The 26,817-nt window shown below is 35.1% G+C and overlaps 1 protein-coding gene across 1 annotated transcript in view; it reads right to left on the reverse strand.

Moving 5' to 3' along the window:
- LOC132641454 (disease resistance protein RUN1-like) overlaps window positions 1–4,552 on the reverse strand; it is a 12,741-nt gene extending 8,189 nt beyond the window's left edge. Inside the window, exon 1 of the mRNA XM_060358457.1 lies at window positions 3,570–4,552. Coding sequence (XP_060214440.1) covers window positions 3,570–4,051 — 482 coding nt within the window. The 5' untranslated portion in view covers window positions 4,052–4,552. The remainder of the gene's footprint in view (window positions 1–3,569) is intronic.
- Window positions 4,553–26,817: the final 22,265 nt, after the last annotated feature.

Here is a 26,817-nt window from a genome sequence, read left to right on the forward strand (position 1 = left end):
CTTTGGTAGGACGACAGTTACCAAATGATCCTTGGCTCAATAAAAAGCATAAAAAGAGATCAGATAAGGCCAAGAAATTCAAAGCGATATGGAAATGAAAATAACGAAAGCGACAAAGTCATGATAAAACAGTTTGCAAAGGGACAGTAGCTATCACAGAAAATAACAGATAGTAGTAGAAATCAAAGCACAAGAAATTATAGTGCGATATATAATGCGACTACTAATATGAAAGGATAAACGAGACTATCTACTAGCCTTCTACCCTAATCTGAGTCCTTCATATCCTCCTATCTAAGGTCATGTCCTCGGTAAACTGTAACTGCGTCATCATCCAAAAACATGTTGGAAAAGTATTAGAGATAACCATATTAAGAAGAACAAATAAGAGATAAATAAAATATAGTAACAACACTAAGATAAGCCGGAGTTGAAATTGGATAATCGCGTTCAAGGCACGCTATGAATGACGCTGTCTTCAGAGTAAATTTCCGTCGCTACTCGGGTGTAAATAGCAAAGTGACGTTCTACTCCCAAGATACAATGAACCACTCAGGAATTTTCTAATGTGCACTCAAATAGAAGTTCCGAAGAACCTTTTTAATCTCTCAACTGCTTTTGTAGGAATTCGGAATAAGAAGAAAAATGAACTCTCGAAGAAAATGACATAATAGAGAGCCTAAAGATCTAGATCTGTTGTTGTTGATTTTCTGCAGAGACATAGTATTTATAGAAAATGAAACACACCTCTTCATGAATAGATTTGCCCCTTGAGATTGAATGATACATTTTCACAATGAATAGGTGTATTTTTTAAAGAATAGGTAACACTTCTTCATAATATATTGTGTCTTTTCAAAGGTACTTTTAAATTTTGAATCACTCCTAAAATAAATCCAACAAAACAACCGTTAGGTTTAAACATGAAAATAATAACATTCAAGAAGATCTTGCTAATCATATAAAAAATGGACAGTCTGGTGCACTAAGTTCTCACTATGCGTGGGGTTTCAGGAAGGGCCGGACCACAAAGGAACCGGACCACAAGGGTCTATATATTGTACGCAGCATCTTTACCCTGCATTTCTGCAAGAGACTGTTTCCACGGTTCGAGCCCATGATCTTGCTAATTAATCATATCATGATTTAATTTTCATAATAAGCTAAAAATGTTCTTTAATCATTAAAAACACGGTTCAAATACATGTGGGTATCCAAAACATGATCATGAGCTTCGTCGTTGTAAAACATATGCATAAACATCATATTAAACAGTGAAACTTGCATCGACACTCACCCCACAAGCACAAGCCCCCAATTTAAATCATAACTATCCATTATGAAATATATCAAACACTTGAAAGGTGATGTGGCTTAGAGTTCCATTATGTAATCTTTAGCTTTAAGGTACATAATTACTCATATTACTCTGTTCAAGGTAAGATAGAGAGCAGTTAATTAAACGAATACATGATCCATTAGAGTTTATTTTGAACTCTAGAATCATCACGCGATTTTTTTTTTTTTTTTTGAGTTAACAACGTAAAAGTTTTATAATCTATTAGCTAGGTCATTTCAAGAGAATAACAATGGAATTAATAACCTGAAAATAAAATTAAAAAGTAATATTTACATCAAGTCAAATTGCAATGGCGGGAGGAGGTATATTGGGGAAATGAACCACGCAAAAACTAAATGCGTGGTTGCAAAACTTGAGCTTTTTTATGGTTATATAACAATAGAATTACAACGCATCATACAATATAATTTTAAGAACAATGAAAACAAATATGATATCAAAAAAAACAATATAATAATAAATCATAGGAAACAACTATCCAGACAGAGGGTTAATGTATGCTGGACTCTTTTTAAAGTCAATATCACTCATGAATTGAAAACGAGCAAGCAACTGAAAGGGATAATTAAGTTCTAATGTACACTAGCAAGTCAAAGCTGAATATTTAAATTGTCCCTGTTGAATAAGGAAATAAAATAATCGAACCCCATTTGGTGGTAGCACAACTTCAAGATTCAAAATAAGTAATAATTTATTGAGTAAAATATTTTGGTTTACAAAATATGTTATTCGTAAACTAGAACAAGCTGAAAGATTGTTGCATGCATGGGGACAGTGCATTTCCAAGTAATTAGCTAAATAGTAATAACCATTTTATTAAATTTTTTTATCTTCTAAGGGGAACTTCTTTCAACGATTACTAGTACATTATATTAACATGATTTTTTAGAGGTATGTTATGGGTTTGAACTATACGGATAACAAAAGCTTGACATTCAAGTGGAGACGAGTATAAAGTCGAATCCATTTCTTATTGAGTTTCGAACTGTACATCGCTTATTCTAGAAAATCTCTTAATTATCAAATAAATAAAATTATTGCAATTGTGGGCACATTCTCGTTTGTTAATACTAATAACTATTAAGAGGGAAACAAAAGATATGATATTAATAGTCCCTCCGTGGTACATTTACTTGTCCTTCATTACTACTCCCTCTGTCCCAACTTATGTGATATATAGTTTGACTAGGCACGGAGTTTAAGAAAGAAAGAAAAACTTTTGAAACTTGTAGTCTAAAACAAGTCATAGATATTTGTGTGTTGTAAATTATTTCACTGAGGGTAAAAGTGAAAGTTTTAAGTTAAGTTATTTTTTAATATAAAAATTTATCATTCTTTTTGGATAGAATAAAAAGAAAAGTATATCATATAAATTGTGGACAGAAGGAATATGAGTTACTTTTCAGCTTCAAAAAGAGTGGAGGGATTCCAAGTACAAGGGTTAAATTTTTTAATTTTCAGTTTAATTCAATTATTTATTTTTTGAAAATGTTTTTAGAAAAATTTACATAATAAAAAGTACCAAATTAATTTTAATATCTCAAAAAATATTTAAAAAAATATGTGAAGAAGTTGTGAATAAACAGATACGTAGTTAATTAACTTCTCAAATAATTAATGAGGGTGATATAAAGTGGAAATAGGTTCTCTCTTTCTCCATGTTAAGGATAATATTGAAGGTATTTTATCAAATGGATATGCAAAGTTACAAAGCATTTCATATTTTCCAGTCGCTAACTAACTTTTAGCGACAACCAGATTTTTTTAATTGTTATAACCGTTTTGGAAGAATGTATTAAGGGGTCATTTCCTTACAGTATTACCATTAATTTGATTTCGCGTAATATTTCTTTTGTTTTAGCATTTTCTAACAAAATATTTCTCCGGACTCCAACCTGAGAATTCCCTTCCACCATATTCTGGAAAATAAATTAGACAAGTAATGGATACCGAGTCCAACTCAACATCAAAATTCAATTCATAAGGAGACCAAATAAATTTACCGCCATCGATGTAAGAGATTAACACGTCCACTGTTGAGGGAGGACTCCGTTTCTCAAGACTTAAATTCGCGAGATCCAAGAAGCTTAACAAAATCAGCTGTAACAATCACATTCTAGGGTTTCTTCTATTAGGTCTAATGTTATTTAATTACTAATTTAATTCGAGAACTAATAAAATAAGCTGATAGAGAGAGAATTAATAGTACCTATTATTGTAAACCCAACCAGAAATCCCACCAACTCTTTCCATAGCATTTCTCCATCTCACAGCCTTTTCAACTCCAAATCTTGCTTCTAAATTCTCAAAATCAACCATAAATGGCCCTTTCTGTCTCCTCACATCAGACGGGTCAACCCGGAAGAAAACAGGCAAAACAAGTTTACCCAACTCACAAATTGTTGCTAATTCTTCAAGACACCATCTAGACGAAGCATATCTAGGAGAAATAATAGCAATCGCAGCAGCTGAATCGTTAATCGCCTCCATTAAACCTGGTGCGATCTCATCGCCCTGACTTAATCCTTCATTGTCACGGAAAACTCGAATGCCTTGTGAGTATAACGCATTGTATAAGTTATTTGTGATGTTTTTTCGAGTATCTTCGCCTCTAAAACTTAAGAACACGTCGTAATTTAGCCTTAATGATGTGAGTGAAGGTGTAATGGCGTTCTGCTCGATTTCCTCCATTGCTAAGCTGTTTTTTCAGTATTGTCAAAATGCTTTTTGGCTGCAGTACGTACTGTGCATTATGGCGTATTGGTGTATGTATAATTGAAATGGAAGAGGGTTATAAAAGGAATTTCATTTTTTTTTGGTTTTTTTATTTGGCGTGTGATATCCGCTTTAGAAATTCACTGGCTTGAATTCGTGCAGAAAAGTCTCACTACTTTATTAAAGACACTAGTTATGACCAAGTGGATTTATTTTTTGTCCCATAATCCCCCACTATTATACATATCACGATACATCATAGCTGTAGATTTTTTTTTCCATCTCATTTTTTTTAACGAATCTATCTTGACATATTCATCATCCAAAGATATATCTTTCATTACAATAGTTATATGACAGGTCGATCTTTTTATCGAAAAACTACGTCCTCGAGCTCGAGGTTTCAATTTCTTCACAGTAGTACCCCCATTGACTTCGACTTTACTAATGACTAAATTGGTTTCGCTGGAACCCATATTATAACTAACATTTGCTGCTGCAGCACATCTTGAGGAGGGATCTTGACTTGTTTATTTAATTTAAGATTAACATTTATTTTATTTAACAAGGAACTTACCTACTCCATCCGACTAGTTCCAGGTTCGAAACTCAAGATATAAAAGTAGATATTTTAACTAAAGAAATATAATTTGTATTAATACAAATGTACAACAACAACAACAACAACCATATACCCATTGTAGTCCCACAAGTGTGTAGTTATATAAAAGAAAATTTTTCATTCCACTTCTTTAATATTTTAACTTCCATTTTGATGAAATTATTTACTTCAAATCAAATGTGGAGCCAGAGTTTGACATTTATAACTTATGTACCCTAATTTTCTGAAGTTATTTAGTTCTAAATAAATAATCTATACATAGTTAATGAAATTTTAAGACAAATACATAATTTAACTTGTGCAGTGGATGGAGTTGCTCCTCTCTTAATTAAGGATTAGGGGTTCAGACATGGATATGGAAAAAATCTTTGGAGGAAGCGCTCCCCCGAAGAGGCGCGATACAGTGCGAATTATCTGGATTAATTGGGCGCAAATGCGAATATCGAGCACCAACCAGAAAACCAAAGAATATGAAAAATGAGATAGGAGGTTCGATAGCTTTTGAAAAGTAGACCTTAAAAACAAAAAACAACAAAATGACTTAAATAAATAAGATTAGGACCTAAAAGTAATTAATTAAAAAAACTGTAAATTATTGTGAGGACTACAAAAATCCCCAGGTTCGATAGTTTTTGAAAAGTAGACCTTAAAAATAAAAAACCAAAAAATTGACTTAAATAAATAAGATTAGGACCTAAAAGTAATTAATTAAAAAGTTTTTAAAAAATTAGAAAATTATTGTGAGGACATAGTTAATGAACTTTTAAGACAAATATATAATTTAACTTGTGCAGCGGATGGAGCTGCTCCTCTCTTAATTAGGGATTAGGGGTTCGAACATGGATATGGAAAAAATCTTTGGAGGAAGCGCTCCCCCCCCCCCCCCCCCCCCCCGAAGAGGCGCGATACCATGCGAATTATCTGAATTAATTGGGCTCAAATGCGGATATCGAGCACCAACCAGAAAACCAAAGAACATGAAAAATGAGGTAGAAAGTTCGATAGCTTTTGAAAAGTAGACCTTAAAAAAAAATTGACTTAAATAAATAAGATTAGGACTTAAAATTAATTAATTAAAAAATTTTTAAAAAAAATTGAAAATTATTGTAAGGACTACAAAAATCCCCAGGTTCGATAGCTTTTGAAAAGTAGACCTTAGAAATAAAAAACCAAAAAATTGACTTAAATAAATAAGATTATGACCTAAAAGTAATTAATTAAAAAGTTTTAAAAAAATTAGGAAATTATTGTGAGGACTACAAAAGTCCTCACATTTGCTCTTATATTATATAGTAAACTGTATTCTCAGCAATCCAATCCAAAATTTCCTATTGAAAATGAAGTATTGTCTCCGTCTAAATTTATATGACACTCTTTTATTTATAATTAATATAAAAAATAGTAATAGTAATATTTTTTTAATATAATTTAACTTGGAATTTTTCATCTCATCCTTAATGAAATGATTTCTAATCACACTCAAACAGATAATTATACGTAATTTATTTTAGACAACATATTTTATAAAAGAATCTGTCATTCTTAAGTTTCATGCACAGTCAAACATATTAGTGCTTTCTCTGTTTTAATTTATGTGATTTTTTTTTTTAATCTGTTTCAAAAAAGGATATACCTTTTTATAATTAAAAATAATTTATCTTTTTAAAAAATTACTTTTGAAAAATTATTTATAGCTACACAAATATTAAGAATTAATGTAGATCATAAATTGTTAAAAAAAAATCTTAAACTTTGTGTTAGTAAAAGTGGGTCGAAAGGAGCATCAATTAAAATGGATGAATAGCGTTTAATGCTCCACCGCACTTAGTAGGCGTTCGGACATGCATGCATTTTCATGTCGTGATAAAATCTCAAATTTTTTAAAAAAGTATAATTTGAGATTTCAACTTTTTTAGAAAATATTGACTCATAAGTTTATATTTTATAAAAATAAAATAAAAGTTGATAGATATATTTATCAATTATGTTTACTCGGCATTTATATAAAAAATTAAAAGAACTACAAGTTGATAGTTTATTTATAAAAAAATTACTCTTATCAATCATGTTGGAGTATTATATTAAAGAGTAGTTACATTACAATTTATGTTTAATTTTTCATTTTATTGAACTAAAATTTGATCAATTGATGTTGTATAGTTTTTAAAAAGGTCTTCTAGTAGCGTATATTAATTTTATTATGAATTATAACTTGCTCATTTGATAAGATTGTATAAGAATTGAAAAAAATTTGATGATTTTCACAACTTATAAAAATTTTATGCCCATGAAAAAATATAACTTCAAAATTTAAATTGTATGTCTAAACATGATTCATCTCATGATTTTAAATTTTGTCCAAACGACTGTTTAATATATGTTGATCACTTCAAGGTAGACAAGTAAAGAATCAGATGGTGACTTTTGTCGGTGAAGGACACGATCATTATATAATGCATTGTATTTGAATTATTACGGGTTGATTTTAGCGTGGTTTATGAAGTTTATCTATAGTATTATATTATAAAAGATTTTTTTTCTTACATTAAATAATTTAACTACTTGTGAATTGCTAAAAAAAAATACAAATGATAAGAAAGTTAATTTTCAGCGTCGAGTCATGATATATCCCTGGCCATGCCAAGTTTAAAAAAGGTTATTGTGTAAAACTTTTAGTTGCCGAAGTTCTTAAAAAAAGACAATTTAAAAATATTTCTAGAAAATATAAATGATTATAGCTAGTTTAAAAGTTCGTCAATTTAAAAAAAAAAAAAGTGAAAAGAGTTAAATAATTTGCCTATATACCGTTCGAATTGAATAAGGTTATCCTCGGTTAATTTGTTTTTTCTTATCTAATAGCATCTCCTTAATTTGAAAAAGAAAATCTTATTTTTTTCTTTAACTAGTGACAGACCTCAAGAATTAAAAATAGTTAGATACTTTGCCCATATACTTTTCAAATTGAATAACTTTATTCTATGTTAATTTGTTTTTCTTTTTAATTTAATAGCATCTCCTTCGTTTGAAAAAAAAAAATATATCTTGTTTTCAACTTTAACTCATGACGGAGCTCAAAAAGTAAAAAAAGTTAAACAATTTGCCCATATACTGTTTGAATTGAACCACGCTATCCTATGTTAATTTATTTTTATTTAATAGCGTCTTCTTCGTTTGAAAAGAAAAATTCTTGTTTTTGATTTTAACTTCAATTTGAATCATAATTAAAAAGTTAATAAAGAAAGAATTTAGATAGGTAGAGTTCACCCATCTTATGCGTAAGCTTCGTTAATGATGAGAATAAATATGAGACAGTATACTAACATTAAGGGAATCAATTAACTCAAATTTTCAGCTAATAATAATTAACAAAATTGTTCAATTTCAAATAATACATAAATAAAGTTACATCTTTTTTCTTTTAAGATGGTGTTAAAAACCACGTCAACGCTTGGGTCTCCTCCTACCGGAACGTGACATATATACAATTAATTCAAAAACACGTAAAGTACAACCAGCTAAACGTCCACATCAAAGAATTCAATTATCAAGTGGGGGAGAATTGACATTACTTACTTTGTAAAATTGTTTATTTATTTTACAACTATACTTTAATTTAATGGAGTTAATCGGTAAGTAAGATTCGCCGAGAAGGGACCACAAAGGTACGACATAAACTGATCTAATATTTAACGACTTTGACAATTCAATTTTGGAATCTAAGAATAGTATTTTAATTTTTTAGGCGTACATGAACCTAGTTGAGTGCAATATTAGATGTTTTCGAACTTTAGCTTCCTGTGGTCTATCCAATAAATGTGCATTTTTTTTTTGCAAATTAATGTGCATTTTTTTTTTTTTTTATAAATAAAGACGCACTCGGAGTACGTTTAAGGAAATTGAGTTTTCTTTTCTAAATAAATTGAAGTCCGGTGGCTTGGAAAAGATTTTGAGAAAGTTATTTAATCGAATAAACTATCCAAAATGTTTGTCAAATCTATTTGTTTTACATTAGTAAGTTATCTACGCGTGGATTGTAGGTGTAACCGTCCAAAGTACTCTTAATATGATTAGACATTATCAATTTTGAGTCAAGCTTACATGATTTTCTTTTATAAAAGGTTCACAACATTAAGAATATCAATACACCTTTTATGTAATTTCTTTTTCTCATCAACTTCCAATATGATTCTTGAGCTTATCTGGAGATTCATTGAATGTCATACACATCATTAAAGTATCATATGACCATTGTGTATGTATCTTTAAACTATGAGTAAAGGTAGTAAGTCAATTTGTAGACGGGCAAAGGTAGTGAATATTAACACCTAATTTTTGACCTCCAATAATTTTATATAATTATCCAGAGTTTCTGAATCTCAAACGAAGCTATATTTTTATAAATCAAAATGATTTTACAAAATTATTCTGATAATATTTTGTCATTTCATTTGGTAAAATAACTTCAAAGATATATTGTAAGTCATTTAAAAATAATTTACATATTTTATCATTAACATTAAGGTATTTTTCAAATGTAATCCAAAATAATTATTCAATAATTTTTTTAAGTTATTAAATATCAAATTGACAAATATTTTACTCTGTTGGTTCGAGACAATCGAGCACTTAAATAAAATAATCATTCTACTTCTCAATTGCGAACTACATTTGCATTTTTCTGTGACCCAAGTTGATTACAATTAATCATTTGCCTAATTATGGTTACACTCGAAATTAGTTGTTATACGTTAATTGAGGTTGTAAATTGCTAATTGGTCAATTAATTATAATGTGGTCATAAGGGAAAGGTTCAATTAATGGACATTTGTTTAATTTAGGCTATTTACGAAAATGGCACTTTTTGCCCCCTCCCTATATACACGTGTATACATAGTTATACACGAATATACATATATACCCGTGTATACACTTGTATACTGGTGTATCGATTTGGCCAAGACCCTTTCCTCTTTTTTAAATCGCCTGGCCCAATCCAATTTGGATTGACCCGGCCCAACAACGTGAATATACAAAACATACAGACCAAACATGTCTCATATGTTTGATAATGGTTTCAAACAGTGAAACCCTAGCCGTTCTTGTTTCCTCTGCGCTGCTTCGGTCATCAACAGCCAAAATGCCAAATCTTTTCACGCGTTTTACTTTACACAGTTTCTTTATGGTCATTTAGGGCAAAGCATTCAATGCTTCACCCTCTTTCCACCGTAGCTCTACCCAAACGAGGTATAACCCGTGCTTTTCTCTTGCTTTTTTGCATTTCTAAGGTCAAACGAGTACAATCCTTAATGGTTTTTATCTATATCTTATTTTGAATGCTTGATTTCTATTGGCTGATAATAGTATGAGAAGGAATTCAAAAGAATTCCACCCAAATCTCATTGTCCCACATCGAAAATTAGGGGAAACGTTTTTAGATTTGGGGTTCTATATAAAGAACCCCATATCTCACTTCATGGGGTAGATATATCGAGTAACACATAAAACAAGTCTTAAGATCCACAAATTCGGATTTTGAGCAAGAACATTTGAAAACTTAGGGTTTTTAAGCATTTTTGTGAAATCCTTAACCTTCAAGTGTTTTTAGTTAAAATTTTAAATCTTTTTCTTTGATTCTGTGGCTGAGCTTCGAGGGCGAAGAGTCCAAGAGATCTCCAACTCCATTCTCGACCCATGGCTGCTCAAAAGAAACATTAACCTTTCTCCTACTTATTTTTTCGCATTTTATTTATGTAGAATTCCTTGTTTACGTGCTTGTATGCTATTTTCTGTCATTTAAGTTTAGCGTAGTTAAAAACATGTTTAGTTTCTTTATATATTAGTTAATTTAGATGTTAAAATTAGGTTAGCTTCTATAATCATTTCTGGTTCTTCCTTAAGCAAGTGTTAATGTTGGTTTAAAGTTTAGTAGCAAGTATGCATTTGAGGTGTTTTTGTTCCTTAATCCATATATATTGATGAACATTGTTAGTATAATGAGATTTGGTTTAGCATTAGATCCTAAATGTGATTAAATCATTATCTTGTCATAGTATTTATTATGATTAACTGATTAGTATGTCTGTAACCTAGCTCAATCACTGCCCAGTCCAACCATAGTTATATGATGTTGATTGTCTTGGTTTAACCCATAATAGAGGTTGTCTGTCTAAGGTGATTCTAGCATGTTAAACACAGTTTCATTTCTGTTTGACCATAGCTTATTAAAATTTATATGACCCTTTGTATGTATTGGTATGTTTGAGATCCTGTAGTCTTATTTGCTATATGAATATGAATATCATGTTGAATTTTCTTTTGCCTGAATATAACTGATATGTTTAAAAATAAGTAGGCATGGAGTCTTCATGTTAGTATTGCCATAGAATATGCCAAGGGTGCATATCTGTATGAGTAGAGGTTCAGTCCTACCTTTTAGATTAAACTATGGTAACTCAAAGCATGCTACATGTTCAATATAAGGTGTTTTGTGTCTAAAAACTGCTTATGTGGTTTAATGACTAGACCAAGGCATAACTAGTCAGTCTTCATGTCCACTCTTCCCCTTTTGTCCCCTTTAGGTCTAAATATTAAGAAGTCTGATTTTAAAGTTAAGTCTCTGCATGATTTGCTTTCCCTTTGCCCCTTTGTTATGTTCAGAGCACTGTCAAGTAGTAGATAAGACCATGAAATGGCTTACCATATTGAATATGAACTTCTTTGTTTAGATTAGGACCTGTTTGTTCACCTGAATGGCTATGTACTATTAATTCGTGAACCTGCTCATCCTAATTTAGACACAGCATGAAATAAATTGAATAGTTGCTCTTGAAGTTCTTGATAATTCCTTATGATTATCGAGAATCTGTCCTAATCTATGAAAAACCCATGCTTTACATCCTATGGGTTCTTACATGGAAGTTGTGACTATTATGATATTTTCAAGAAATATACTATATGTTTTATAAGTTTTCGTGCGATTATATTACATAATTATTCTCATGCCGTGATACAAGATACATACATGCTAAATACAAGTTATGCTTTCATGAAACCATGTTTACAAGTTATGATCAAGGGCTTCTTAGCCAACTATATCATGTTCATGTTTTTAGGAGTTGCACAAATTATCGAGAAGACTCAGATAGCTTGAAATTACGTAGCCATCGTAGGATAAGGATCGCTCCGCCCAGTTAGGACGATTCCTTAATTTTCCATTGAATGGATATATCAGGCACGTTACACCTTACACCCTGGCAAGGTATGAGGGCTCTGCTGGTCCGGCAAGGTACCAGACTCCATGTACCCACGTGGTGATATCATATTGTCGATTTATGAAATGCTCTCGCTTCTTATCATGCTATTCTATGCCCTATGTTATTTCTTTCAGTTGCTTTACATACCAGTACATTCAATGTGCTGACGTCCCCTTTTATTGCCCGGGGCCTGCATTTCACGATGCAGGTGCTGATGTACAACACGACGCATCTGCTTAGCAGGACTTCGCACTTATCAGCTTTTAGGTGAGCCCCATATCTTTCGGGGTTTAGACATTTAATATTTACTTATTTTCATGGTAAGATGTGCAGTTAAAGGTATGTTGGGGGGCCTTGTCCCAGTGGGTATGTTTTCATGTTCAGACTTATATTAAAGGTTTCATAGACTAGACAAGTCAGTTAGGTTATGTCAGACTTTCAGAGTCGGTTAGCCTTTTTGGCTCATTTATGATATTATCCCGCATTCATGATTTAATCAAGTATTTCTATTTAATATTAGGACTTACTATATTTTACAAAGGCTCACTATGCATCCATGTGAAGTGCATCAAGGACGAGGATGGTAGGGTACTAGTGGAGGACACTCTCATTAGACGGAGATGGCAGTCGTACTTCCACAAACTCTTGAACGATGAAGGGGACAGAGATATTTTGTTGGGAGATTTGGAGTACTCCGAGAGGTGCCGTGATTTTGGATATTGTAGGAATATAAAGGTTGAAGAAGTTAAGGGTGCTATTCGTAAGATGAGTAGAGGAAGAGCGACCGGGCACGATGAGATTCTGGGGGAATTTTGGAAGACTGCAGGCAGGGCAGGTTTAGAATGGTTGACTCGACTCTTTAATGTCATCTTTAAGACGACTAAGATGCCCGAAGAATGGCGATGCAGTACAATGATTCCTTTGTACAAGAACAAGGGCGACATTCAAAGTTGCAACAACTACAGAGGGATCAAGCTGCTAAGCCACACTATGAAAGTGTGGGAAAGGGTGGTGGAGATGAGGGTGAGGAGAGGCGTGTCTATCTCAGAGAACCAGTTTGGATTCATGCCGGGGCGCTCAACTATAGAAGCTATTCATCTTGTACGGAGACTGATGGAGCAATACAGGGAGAGGAAGAGGGACTTGCACATGGTATTCAACGACCTAGAAAAAGCATACGACAAAGTGCCGAGAGAGGTTCTATGGAGATGCTTGGAGGCTAGAGGGGTACCTGTGGCGTACATTAGGGTGATCAAGGACATGTATGATGGGGCCAAGACCAGGGTAAGGACTTTGGGAGGAGACTCAGAGCACTTCCCAATGGTGATGGGGCTGCATCAGGGATCAACTCTTAGCCCATTTTTATTCTCCTTGGTGATCGATGGATTGACGCGACAAATTCAAGGTGAGGTGCCATGGTGTATGTTATTTGCAGATAACATAGTCCTGATTGACGAGTCTCGCAGCGGGGTTAACGCTAAGCTGGAGGTTTGGAGACAAACTCTGGAGTCTAAAGGGTTCAAGTTGATTAGGACCAAGACAAAGTACTTGGAGTGCAAGTTCAGTGATATAGTACATGAGGCTGACGTGGAAGTGAAGCTTGGCACCCAGGTTATATAGAAGAAAGATAGTTTCAAGTATCTTGGGTCTATTATACAAGGAAATGGGGAGATTGATGATGACGTCACACATCGTATTGGTGCAGGATGGATGAAATGGAGGCTTGCCTCCGGAGTGTTGTGTGACAAGAAGGTGCCACCGAAACTTAAAGGCAAGCTCTACAAAGTGGTGGTTAGACCAGCTATGTTGTATGAGGCGGAGTGTTGGCCAGTCAAGAAATCTCATGTTCAGAAGATGAAAGTGGCGGAAATGAGAATGCTGCGATAGATGTGTGGGCACACAAGGAGTGATAGGATTAGGAATGAAGTCATTCGAGACAAGGTTGGAATAGCCTCAGTGGAAGACAAGATGCGGGAAGCGAGGCTGAGATGGTTTGGGCATGTGATGCGGAGAGATGAAAATGCCCCAGTGCGGAGGTGCGAGAGGTTGGCCAGTGACGACTTCAGAAGAGGTAGAGGTAGGCCGAAGAAGTATTGGAGGGAAGTGATTAGACAGGACATGACACATTTCCTGCTTACGGAAGACATGACCTTAGATAGGAGGGTATGGAGGACTCATATTAGGGTAGACGGATAGTAGGTAGTCGCGTTTATCCTCCCTTGAGAGTAGTTATGTTGTGGTATAATTTCTTGTCTCTTGATTTCTGCGAGTATCTGTTGGTTCATAATGGCTTATTTACCTTCATTTACCTTCATTGTTTTCATTTTCATAGTTATTTATAGCAGTTAATTCTCCTTTTATCATAACTTTTTTGCTTTGTTATTCCTTGTTTCATAGTGTTTTCGATACGCTTGATCATATCTAACCTTTTGTCTTGTCTTTCTTTCTCTCCTCTCTTGAGTCGAGGGTCTTTCGGAAACAGCCGCCCTACCTTTCAAGGTGGGGGTTAGGTCTGCGTACACTCTACCCTCCCCAGACCCCACATAGTGGGATTATACTGGGCTTGTTGTTGTTGTTGTTGTTGTCACTATGCATCCATGTCTTGTTCCGCTTATGATACGTCCCATGATGATTCAGTAAGCTATGTGGTTCACTCGGTCACATGCAGTATGGCACCGAGTGTCGTATTACGCTCAGGCCATGGTTCGGGGCGTGACATTTGCCTCCTTTTTTCTCTGCCCCATCTTGTAGTTTGTGTCCTGATCTAAGCATGTTAAATCTTGGCTGAGATAGTGTTTGTGTTGAAATGGATTCATTAAGGATTGTAACATCCCGTAAATCCGAGTTAGGTGTGAATGTATGAAACTAGTATAAAGATTATATTTTAGCTATATAAATTCATTCGGGATGAACTCGAGTGATAGACAGTCGTTTTGAAGTCAAACCAAAAAGTGGAGTTCTTAAGGCCTTTTAAATTCATCTAAGTCTGAAATAGTCTGTACTTATGGCCAGTTTTTGGGTATTTTCGTTAGAAATTTGAGAAAACTCAAAACATGAAATTTGTAGGCCTTTAAAATACCTTTCCAATCATATATTACGCGAAGTGCCCTTCAGGTGCGCGATCGCGCACCAACGGCAATGTTCCTTCTGCGTGAAGTGGGCCTCCAGCTGTGCAACTGCGCATCAAACATGACATTTTAAAAGCTTAAATTCGTTATATTCATTCTCACTTCGTTTTAAACCAATTTTTCTAAGGAAAAGTACCCTAAAGAAGTCTCTCAAGCCCTAAGGACGAAGCTCTTATCTCCTAAATTTCAAGATACTTTAAGGTAAGCCTATTCCAATCCATTCTAAGTCAGTTCTAACATACGTTCATGATTATTAAGTAGAAATTCAATGTTCTTAACCTAGGGTTTTCAAGAAAACCCAATTAAATGGATTCAAGACTAAGGCTTTTGGAGTTCCTCTTCAAGTCCAAACCTTTACTACAAGATTGGAGCATTTCCAAGTATGTAGAGTTTCTATCTACGTATGGGAACATATTTGTTCTTTCTTACGCCACGTTCTTCCATGAAAGTATGAGATTATATCAAACTAGGGTTTTAATTCATGATAACCCTAAGTACATGTACCATGATATACTATGATTGTATGATTACTTCGTTATTGTGTTCTTAATAGTCCCTTTTGGTATCTGTCCGTAATCTATGAAAATCCATACTTTGTATTCCATGGGTTCTTACATGCAAGTTGTGAAATATTATGTTTATTTTCGTGAAAATCCTACATGTCTTCATGTTTTCATACAAGTTATATTATATATATAACCTTTATGTTATAATACAAAGCAAGAATCATGTTTATAAGCAAGTTATATCATTCATGGGCTACTAAGCCAATTATATCCATGTTCATGTAATTTGGAAGTTGCATAGAGTACCGAGAAGGTTTTATACCTGAAACTACGTATGCCAACGTAAAATAAGGATCGCTCCGCCCAGTAGGACGTTTCCATCATATATTCCCCATTGAGGGATTTGGATCCATTCATGTTCATATTCATGTCTTGTACCCAGGCAAGGTACATGATGGCTTGGCTGGTCGGGGAGAGATCAGACGCCACGTACTAATGTGGTGGTTACATGTCGGTTATACTAATGCTCTCCCGCAGATACTTTTCTCATATATACATATAAACATATATATACATACGTATATATACACATATATGTATATATATATATGTATTTATATGTATATATGTATATATATATGTATTTATATGTATATATGTATTTACGTTCATGCTCATGATCAGGTTTCAGTTTCAGCCCATATCATGTTATTTCATTGGCCATGTCTATTTCATTTAGCTGCTTTACATATCATTACATTTAATGTGTTGACGTCCCCTTTGTATTACCCGAGGGCCTGCATTTCACGATGTAGGTACGGACTTACAGAACGACGCTTCTGCTCAGTAGGATTTGCTCGTATCAGCTTGTTGGTGAGCTCCATCTTATTCGGGGTGTTATCCTTATTTATTTCCATGTCATGTTTAGCAAGTTAAAGTATGCTGGGGTCCTTGTTCCAGCAAGTATGTTTTACAGTTCAGATTCATGATACAGGTTTCATAGACTAGACAGTCAGTTACGTCAGATACTCGAAGTTGTGTAGCCATCTTTGGCTTAGTTTATGATATTTTTCGCATTCACGTTTATACAAGTACTTTATTAAATTTACGACTTCTCATGTTTCATTAAGCTCATCATGTTTCATGTTATATTCTGCTCATGTTACGCCTAATGATGATTCAACAAGCCATATTTATTGATCGGTCACATACAGTAAGGCACCGAGTGCCGTGTTACGTCCAAGCCATGGTTCAGAGTGTGACAAGGATATAGGTTAAGTTATATTGGTCTCTAAGCCTAAATTCCTATATATCCTATCCCCAGTTCCCCTTTAAATGCTATATATGAGAGGTTCAAATGACATGAAACTATTCCAAACAAAATTCAAACCCTATGTGTACTTTACCTTATTTTTCATCCATCCCCAGAATTGGAAATTTAAATTGACCTTAGGCTTGCTATAGTTAAGTTAAAGCTAAGCCAATAAGTAAGTTACAATATGTAGATTAGCTCATGTGCTTGTCTGTCTTTCCCTTCCTCGTCAACACCAACAGGGAATAACTTTAAACCAATTATGTTAATTGAAATCTGGATATGTTGTTTAAAAGATGTGGTATAAAACTGAGTATGTTGGCTTGTTAGGATTAGAAAAATGCTACATTTCTCTTCTTTGTCTTTCCAAAGATCATGTTTGCTTTTTGCTAATTCTTGTTTTGGAAATTTGTTTGCTATAGAAGGATATATATTAATATACTATATGTACACAATCTTGTGTGTTTATATTTATGGCATATACTGACCTGTATATTGACAATACTCTTAGCATATCTCACTTTAGGTTTTCTTGAATAGGAACCCTATTTACTAAGTATTGGGCTTTGATACGCTTAAATTACATCTTTAAATAGTGTAAAGTGGATGATGTCAAATATAATAACCCAACAAAGTTGGGGTTGAATCGCACAGGAAATATGATGTGAAAAGGTTACTAAACTCGTAGAATGCTTAATTTAGGTCTAATGTCTTCATGTAGTGATTTTGATAAAAGTTGGTGGTTTATGACTAATGGCTAACTAATTTCTTTAGATTGTAATTTATGGTAAAAGAAACCAAGGTTGTGTCCCCTTTAGATAAGGTGTGTGATCATGAGTATTGATCTTGATATACTTTTAGTGGATTGTTATATGAATCTCTATTATTTCTCAATAAATAAAGATTATCTCTTTCTATGATTTTTCCAAATATAAGAAAGGAAATATTGAAGAATGGTTAATTATGCCAAGTAAATTCTTCTTATTCCTAAGTGAATTTATTAAATAAAGTTTAAAGCTTTGAGTTCTTATTATTTATTCTTACCAAGCCCTAATTATTTTTCCAAATAAATCAAGGTTTATGGCTTTAATCAATGTTTGCAGCCATTAATTATGAATGAAGAATGAAGAATAAATAAACACTAATAATCTATTATGTGTATATCAATCACAAAACACCATCATTGGGTTCACAACCCTAAGAAGGAAATAGCTGCTCATGAACAAGTAATAAGAAGTTGAAGAATTCATAATTGCTTACTTTGGATAAAAAGTGGAATTGATAAAACTTGAATTGATGTTTTGAATCTCCAAAGTCAAGAGCGTATTTAATGTTCTAAACCAAAAATTAGAAATATAATAACTGGTACGAAATAAAACCCTACATTGGACTATTTATAGGTTTTGTAACACAAAAGTTACAGAATTACACTTTGGTCCCCGACGACATAAAATACGGTCCGTATTTCACATTACGGACCGTAAACTAGCTTACGCCTTGTTTTTCCTTCAAGATCTGGGAAACTGCAACATCATGGATTATGGACTGTATTTTGATTTACAGTCCGTATTCTGCTTGATCATATTTCAACTTGTAAAACTTCAACTTTCTGCCAAGTGTCTAAATGCTAAATACACTTTGAAATACGAACTGTAAAGTGGAATACGGTCCGTAAAAGTTATTTGTATTTCACCATCTTCTTAGCATGCCGTTCTGATTCTACTTATCTTTAATTATGCCTAAGGAATACGACCCGTAATTGAGAATACGGCCAATATTTTGTCATCAAGGCCAAATTCTGCACTTCAACAGTTTTTATCCCAAGATTTCTCCATTACCTGAAAAATACTAAAAACACATTAAATTGCCACTAACTTGCTTAAAAAAAAGTAAAACTTCTCGTAAAAAGACCTTAGATGTGCCATAATTTTCCGGCACATCAACACCCCCAACTTAAAGTCTTTGCTTGTCCTCAAGCAAGTTATACAACACAATTAATCGATCTAACATCTAGATATAACGTAGTACTAATGGCTACAATGGTTTTAACTTCGAACTACGGGCATGCATGTTTATCATAAATAACCACCTTAACTTTCAAAATCAGAACAAAACTCATACTCAGGATACTACAACTCACAGTGAAGTTTCAATGCATGTCATAATATTACCAGAAGCACCAATATACGCACAAACGTTGCTTTTTTTTTTGAATGCTCATAATTTCATCCGAATGCCCTCACATAGACCAAAGAGTTTCCCTCACACATACATACACCACAATAGGGACTAAGACAAAGGAGAAGAGAAGTCACTCACTCTCACAAACAAATTCACAGATTGCATTTACACATATTATAGGCTTGCCGTCGTTTTCAATATTCTCATATTTGGACATCTTAGTTATGATCACTCTAGGACTTTGTAGGGTTGTAATGTAGGCTGTGGGACGGGTAGGATACATATTTGGTCAATAGTGGCTCGCCCTCCTTGAACACTACACTTTTTTCTACTTTATTCACCCTTCTTACTTTGCTTCTTTACTTTATCCTGTTGGGTCAGTGTGACTTTATTAGACTAACACTAATAACCTTTTTTTTTTCTTTCAGATTTTCTAGTTTTTTTTTCCAACACTTTGCTTATCAACACCGAGCCCTACTCCATATAACTGTACTTCAACTTAGGCTTTTAGCCTCATTCTCCATAGAATTCACCTAACAACCCCAACTTATTCCTTTTTCACACTCATAATGTCAAGGAGGGATTTTGGTGCAAAAAATGGGATTATTCAAAGAAAGGGTAAAGGCTCATTAACGGCTAGTCAAAGAAAATAGGTCACATAGGCTCAAAATGGTTAACTAGGGATCATTGCTCATTCATGTATGGACAAAAAGCATTTAGAAAGGGTTTCCAATTACACAAGGACGACCTAGGATCATTTCACTACCAACACATCCTAAAATGCAAACACGACTACTCGGGCAAGTTCTAGATTTCAAGCACACTAAGTGAACGAAACTAAAACTCATAACACACAATGGCAACGAAATTCAGCTTAATACAACATCCCAAGTAATCATTTAGCATACTTAAAACTCTCATAATTATCATGTCATGAAAAGAACCAATCCTGTCAATTCATAGTTATTCCTAAGCATTCATCAAAATTTGAGGGGTTCCCTTTTTTCTTTAAGCATCTTTCAAAATAAACATGCCGTAAGTTACTAAAGTACTACCATATAAGTCAAAAATACTCTATTCTACCTAAAAAACCTAAACATGCCAGTTTCAATAACAAAAACCTCTCAGGAAAAGAACTCTGGCAAAGAAAAGCAGGGGGGGGGGGGGGGGGGGTTCCTAAACACATATTTACAATCCCATCCCCAACAGAAAAATCAAGCACTGTCCTCAGTGCGTCAATAATAAGATCAAGAAAAAAGGGAGTCAAATCTGTCACCCTAAGAACTGCGCGTATCTTAAGACTAGCCTGTCTCATTAGGCGGCTTACTACTGGGTTTGCCTGATCGCCGTTGTGGCTCAATTAAGGAATTATGGATGGCCTGTTACAACTACTTTTCCTCCTTATTCTTCAATCTCTTATCCAACTTCTCGGGATCCTCAAATGTCTCACAGACCCTCTTGCCTTTGTCCCGCTCAAGGGATGCAACATCCTCCTCTTCTTCAAACCCCATCAGATCCAACACCGGAATAATACTTGGAAAAGTGGCACGTGGTGATGGAACTGGTGTGGCTATTGGACCTTGCTTTTTAAGTACCTCAAGCTACTTCTTCAGACTCTCCAACTCACTTCTCAAGGAAACAGACTCCCCACTGGGTACGGTCTGCTCTCGAGTCACCAATTTAGACTCAAAGTTATCTAGTCTAGCCTGATATACCTCGTGCTTCTTCTGGAATTCCTCACGGATCTCTGTAGTAGCCTCTCTAATCAATTTTTCCACTATCTTCACCACCTTTGGTTTGAACTGTTGCAGGATTCTCCCTATCTGTCTTTCAGCCTTCACTGCCTTGAATGCAATCTGACTATAGTTATCATGGCTGAAATTTAGCAGCTTCTGGATCTTGAGGCTCAGTGGAAGCAGTTAAAGTGGCAGACCCTGAGGGAGGACCATGTATAGCAGCTGTAACACGGGCTGTCTCGGTTACGGAAGCCGGTGCATCTATCATCTCAGTCGTAGCCTCGATACTCGTGGCAACACTCTGTGGGACACCTGTAGTGGTAACAACAGGCTCACTAATAGTAGCATAAATGTTGGGCTTTACTGGATCTGTCCTAAAAGCATGGCTTGGACTTAATTCTAACGGAGTATTGTCGTCATTGCCGAACTAATCGGCCTCATTATTATCCTTGTCCGGAACCTTATTCTTCCTCTAATCTTCCATACGGATAGCTTTGATGGTGTTGTCCTATTCCTCGCCCTTCTACACAACTCCGTGATAAGACATGGGAATACCATGGATTGCTTGGCTTGTGTGCCCTCACATGCAGCTCCTTAGAAACTAGCTCTGCAACATCTATCAGATACTTTGACATAAACAAGGCAATAATGACTACCTAACTGGTCATAAACGTGTTGTCAGCGTGGGTTGGAGTGATCCGGTACCTAAGTAGCATCCACCAAAATATGGCTTCCGTCGACAAGCAACTTTTAGTAATCCTCACTCTCCCATTATCTGTTCATTTCTACTTGTGTGACTGAGATGTGATTGTGGCTACAGTCCATTCCCTCACAGACTTTTTGTCGTTCCTTGCTATCTTGTCTAGGAATATGCTCAAATCGGTAGTTGCAACATAGTCATTGCCAAATAGAACTCTGTTTATGGCCTTGGAGGAAATATCTACACAGGAGTTCCAGACGGTCATATTCTCCAACATAGGGACTTAATGCCAAGCGCGACTCGAATTTTTTAGATCATTCAACATAGCCCCATTTGCCGCATAAAATTCCCTCACCACGTGCAGAAAATACTCTCCTGGCTCATAAATGAAGGCATCCAACTAATACATCCTGAGGGTCTTGTCAATCTGCGGATATGTCGAAACACCCTCGAAAATCAACTGTCGCTATTTAAATATGCTCCTCTGTGGCTTGCCCCCGTTTTTTGTCCTGGCTATCCATTAGTCATGTAACTCTTTTGAACCTTTGAACGAAAACCTGAGTTTTTATTTCTCTAAACGTTTGGCCGGATGGCTAATTTTCGAGCCTCTGGTAGTGTATCGGCATCCTAAGCTTAGCTAGCACTTGGCTCCTCTGAGCCACTTTCTTGCTCAGTTTGTTGGGTCACTCCCCTGATTGCCGCTTTAGCGTCAGAATCCCTCTTCAAACTGGAGGCTTCCGACGCGAACTTGGACGGTGTCATGGTTGGAGGTGTAGATGTGCCTTGTGCGGGGGCCCCTCTGACCTTTGGTGGGCATATAACCTCTCTGTACTCGGACCCTGAATTTTCTCCTTCAGAATTAGAGGGCTCATCCATCAGTTTAAAGTCCGAGCCTACTTGCTTTCTTTTGCCCTTGCGTCGGGGCCTCGCTCTCCTTATAGCATTTCTTTTCTGACCCATTCCTGTAAAAGACACATCCCACTAGTGACTACGAAATAACTAAACAAAAGTAAAAAAAAAAAGAACTTTACACAGAAACTATGTTTTGTCTGTGACCATAAACATAAAATACATACCATAAAGTGAAATACGGTCCGTAACTCAGCTAATATTGTGCCATTTTTTTTACCTGATTGTTTTTATGGCTTTTCAATTTAATGACTAAATACTAATCGCAAAGTGAAATATGGCCCGTATCCTGAGTTCATCTTTTGCTTCCCACAGTCACTTAACAAAGTTTATTTTGGCTGTTCAAGAAAACATCAATTATCATGGTTTCACATTGTTTTCGGGGTTGGGTTACTCAGAATTCACCCAATTTCATACCAAAATTTTTTCAATTACTCATGGTTCATGCTATTGATGGGCATACCAAAACTTAAAATTTGAAATTCAAGGAATGGAATTCCCTCCAAACCATTTGGGTCCTATTAACAAACTTCCCATGAGAATTACAATCTTATAACATCATTATCCTAATACAAGATCATTAACTAAGACAAATTTCACAAAACCCTAGTGTAATCAACACCTACCAACTATTTCATACCCAAATTGAGTAAATTAAAAGTGGAGAATGTCAATCATACCTGAAATGATGAATACTAGATGACAACCTTGAAGAACTTTGAGAGAAAACTCAACAAGAACAGTTAAAACGCAGGACAGAGAGATTAGGGTTATTATTTGGTGAAGATGATGAATTTAAGATGGTACAATGATGTATTTATGGAGATGAGGGGTGGAAGATGATGGGTTTAGTGGTGGGAGGTCGTGGGTTTTGTGAATTAAGAGTGGAAGCTATGTTTGAAGTGGTGGGAATATGAAAAGATACGGTATATATTTTCCCCTCTGCCCGTTATTTAATTGACTGCCCGTCATTAATTTTTTTCGATCGTTAAATACGGTCCATAAAATGACATACGGGGCCGTATTTAATGATATTTGTTGAGACAATGCACTGTGTTGTGTCATGAAGGATTACGACCAGGTTTACGGGCAGTATTTTGAAATACAGTTAGTAAATATGGCCCATATACCATGGTCGTAATTTTTCATATTGCAATACAGTGCTACTGTTTTACGACATTGTCAAATACGCGTTGTTTTACGCCCCGTATTGTGAAATACGATCCGTAAATCAAAGACGTATTTTGTAATGTTGCAAAAAAGTCTATCTGATGCTTAACTTACCTATTACTCATCAATGTTTTCTGCAATATATCCCTGCACCAAAACAAACGTTACCCTATAAGCTTTTTTTTATAAGAACAAAAGAAAATAAACATTACTCTTGGATTGCCTCCTAAGAAGCGCTTGATTTAACGTCGTGGCACGACGGTGGTACCAGCTTACTCCTGGTTGGAATGCACTGGGTCAGCATTCGTTCCAAAGGTGCTTTAACCGATAGCGGTCAACATTTCTGTAACACCTCGTACTCTCATATTAAACCATAACGGTAACATCCCATAAGTTTGAGTTAGGTCCTAATGGTTAATATTGGTATTATAATGACATTTTAGTTATGTGAATCCTATCGGGATGATTTCGGGCGCTGGATAATCGTTTTGATGTCAAACCAAGAAGTGAAGTTCTTAAGGCCTTCTAAATCCGTCTAAATCTGAGACAGTCTTCATTCATTGCCAGTTTCCGAGCATTTGCGTTAGTTATGATTGAAAAATTCCTCTTTAAATTTTAAATCTTGTGAAATACCTTTCCAACGGTATATTATTGTGGCCAAATGAACATTTGTACAAAAAGTTATGCCCATTTTACTAAACAGTGTTCTGCCGACTTACGGTAGAATTTACGGGCTGTAAATTATTTACGAGCCATAAATTTGGTCTATAAAAATTATCCAGAAAACCCAAATCACTGTAATTGATTTACGGTAGGATTTACGAACAATAAATCTTTTACGAATCGTAAAAGTGAGCGTAAACAGGTCCGATAGCAACTTAAAACTTCGTTTTAAGGCTTTTTCACTTCATTCTTCACATGCCCGAGCCCTGGAACAACTATTCTCTCTTCTCCTCATCCTCATACATCAAGGAAACTCCCTCCCATGTATTCGCAATTTAATGATTTTACATGAATTCTAAGCAAAATCTCCTATGGTAACAACCTAAGGTTTTCAAGAAAACTCATCTCAAGGTTCAAGATTCAAGATTTTGGAATTCTTCTTGAAAGATTCAGACTTTTCTCAAGTTTCTGGAGTGATTAAGGTATGTAGATTTTCTATATACGTGTGGGAACATCTTTGTTCTTCCCCACGCTTCTTATTCCGTAAAGTAAGAAGCTTTACGAAAACTAGGGTTTTTAACCATGTTCATGATAACCCTAGGTACATGCCCCATGTTATATTATGTATTAAATTGTTATAAATTCTTCATTTTGTTCTTGATACATCATTATGATTATTGAGAATCTGTCCATAATTCATGAAACCCGTACTTTGCATCCCATGGGTTCCTACATGCAAGTTATAAATCATTATGTTATTTTCAAGAAAACACCCTACATGTTTTACACGTTTTCATGCAAGTATATTATGTAACTATATTGTTCAAATCCATGTTTTACAAACTATTTGATATGAAACCATGTTTATGTTATATCACTTCAGAACGTGTTTACAAATTATTTCATGAAACCATGTTTACAAGTTATTTCGTGAAATCATGATTACAAGTTAATTCACGAAAATCATGAGCTTGTTAGCCAACTATATCATGTTCATATTTTTGGGTGTTGCACAAGTTACCGAGAAGGCTCAGATAGCCTGAAACTACGTACCCACCGTAGGGAAAGAATCGTTTCGCCCAGTTAGGACAATTCTTTAATTTTACACTCAGTGGATCCATCAGACATGCTACACCTTATACCCTGGCAAGGTATGGGGCTCTGCGTGTCCGGGAGGTACCAGACTCCACGTACCCACGTGGTGATATCATGTTATCGGTTTATGAAATGCTATATATATATATATATATATATATATATATATATATATATTCATGCTCATGTTCAGGTTTTCAGATTTACTTATCATGTTATTTCATTTAGTTGCTTTACATACCAGTACTTTCAATGTACTGACGTCCCTTTTTATTGCCCCGGAACCTGCATTTCACGATGCAATTACGGATTTATAGGATGACGCATCTGCTTAGTAAGACAACATCTGTATCAGTTTATTGGTGAACCCCATCTCATTTGAGGTTTGGTCAACTCTTTATTTTATGATTAGCTACTGGAGGCTTTTTCCCAGCAAGTATGTTTTCTAGTCAAACTCATGATAGAGGTTCCATAGACTAGACAAGTCAGTTATGTTATGTCAGACTTTCAGAGTCGTATAGCCATTTTGGCTCATTCATGTTATTTCCGCACTCATATTTCAACAAGTATTTTTATTAAGTATTATGACTTATTACATTTTATAAAGGCTCATCATGCATTCACATTATATTTTCTCTCATGTTATGCCTCATGATGATTTAGCAAGCCATGTGGTTCGCTCGGTCACATGCAGTAAGGCACCGAGTGCCGTATTTTGCCTAGGCCATAGTTTGGGGCATGAGAAATCCTATCCCCATCAACCATTCTGTGACAGTGCTTCACCTTCTGCCCGTTCACCTTAAATGTCTGAGTTCCATCTCCGAACTTCTGTTCAATCACCCCATGGGGTGAACACCTAACACCTCAAATGGACCAGACCACCTTGATTTTAGCTTTCCCGGGAGTAATTTCAACTAAGAGTTTTCATGATTTTCTTATCATGATACTGCTTCATCCTCTCTTTATAAAGCACTGAACTTTTATACGCCTGGTACCAAAATTCATCCATCTCCTTTAGTTGAAACAACCTGAGTTTGGTCGCCTCTTCCCAATCCATATTCAATTTCTTCAAGGCCTATATAGCCTTTTGTTCATGTTCAACCGGCAGGTGACAAGCTTTTCTGAAAACGAGCTTGAAGGGTGAAGTCCCAATCGAAGTCTTAAAAGCAGCCTGATAAGCCAATAGAATATCATAAAGCTTGCGGGCCCAATCAGTTCTATTTGCATACCGTTTTAGCTAGAATACTCTTGATCTCCCGATTGGAGACTTTAAATTTCCCATTTTTCTGAGGATGACAGAGAGTTTCCACCCTATGTTTCACTCCATACTTCTCCATCAATCTCGTGAAGGCTCTATTGCAAAAGTGGGAACCACCATCACTGATTATAGCCCTCGGAGTACCAAAACAAGTAAATATGTTTTCCTTTAGGAACCCCATGACACTCTTGGCCTCATTGTTAGGTGAG

Source organism: Lycium barbarum, chromosome 5 (assembly GCF_019175385.1).
Source record: "Lycium barbarum isolate Lr01 chromosome 5, ASM1917538v2, whole genome shotgun sequence".
Classification (NCBI taxonomy): domain Eukaryota; kingdom Viridiplantae; phylum Streptophyta; class Magnoliopsida; order Solanales; family Solanaceae; genus Lycium; species Lycium barbarum.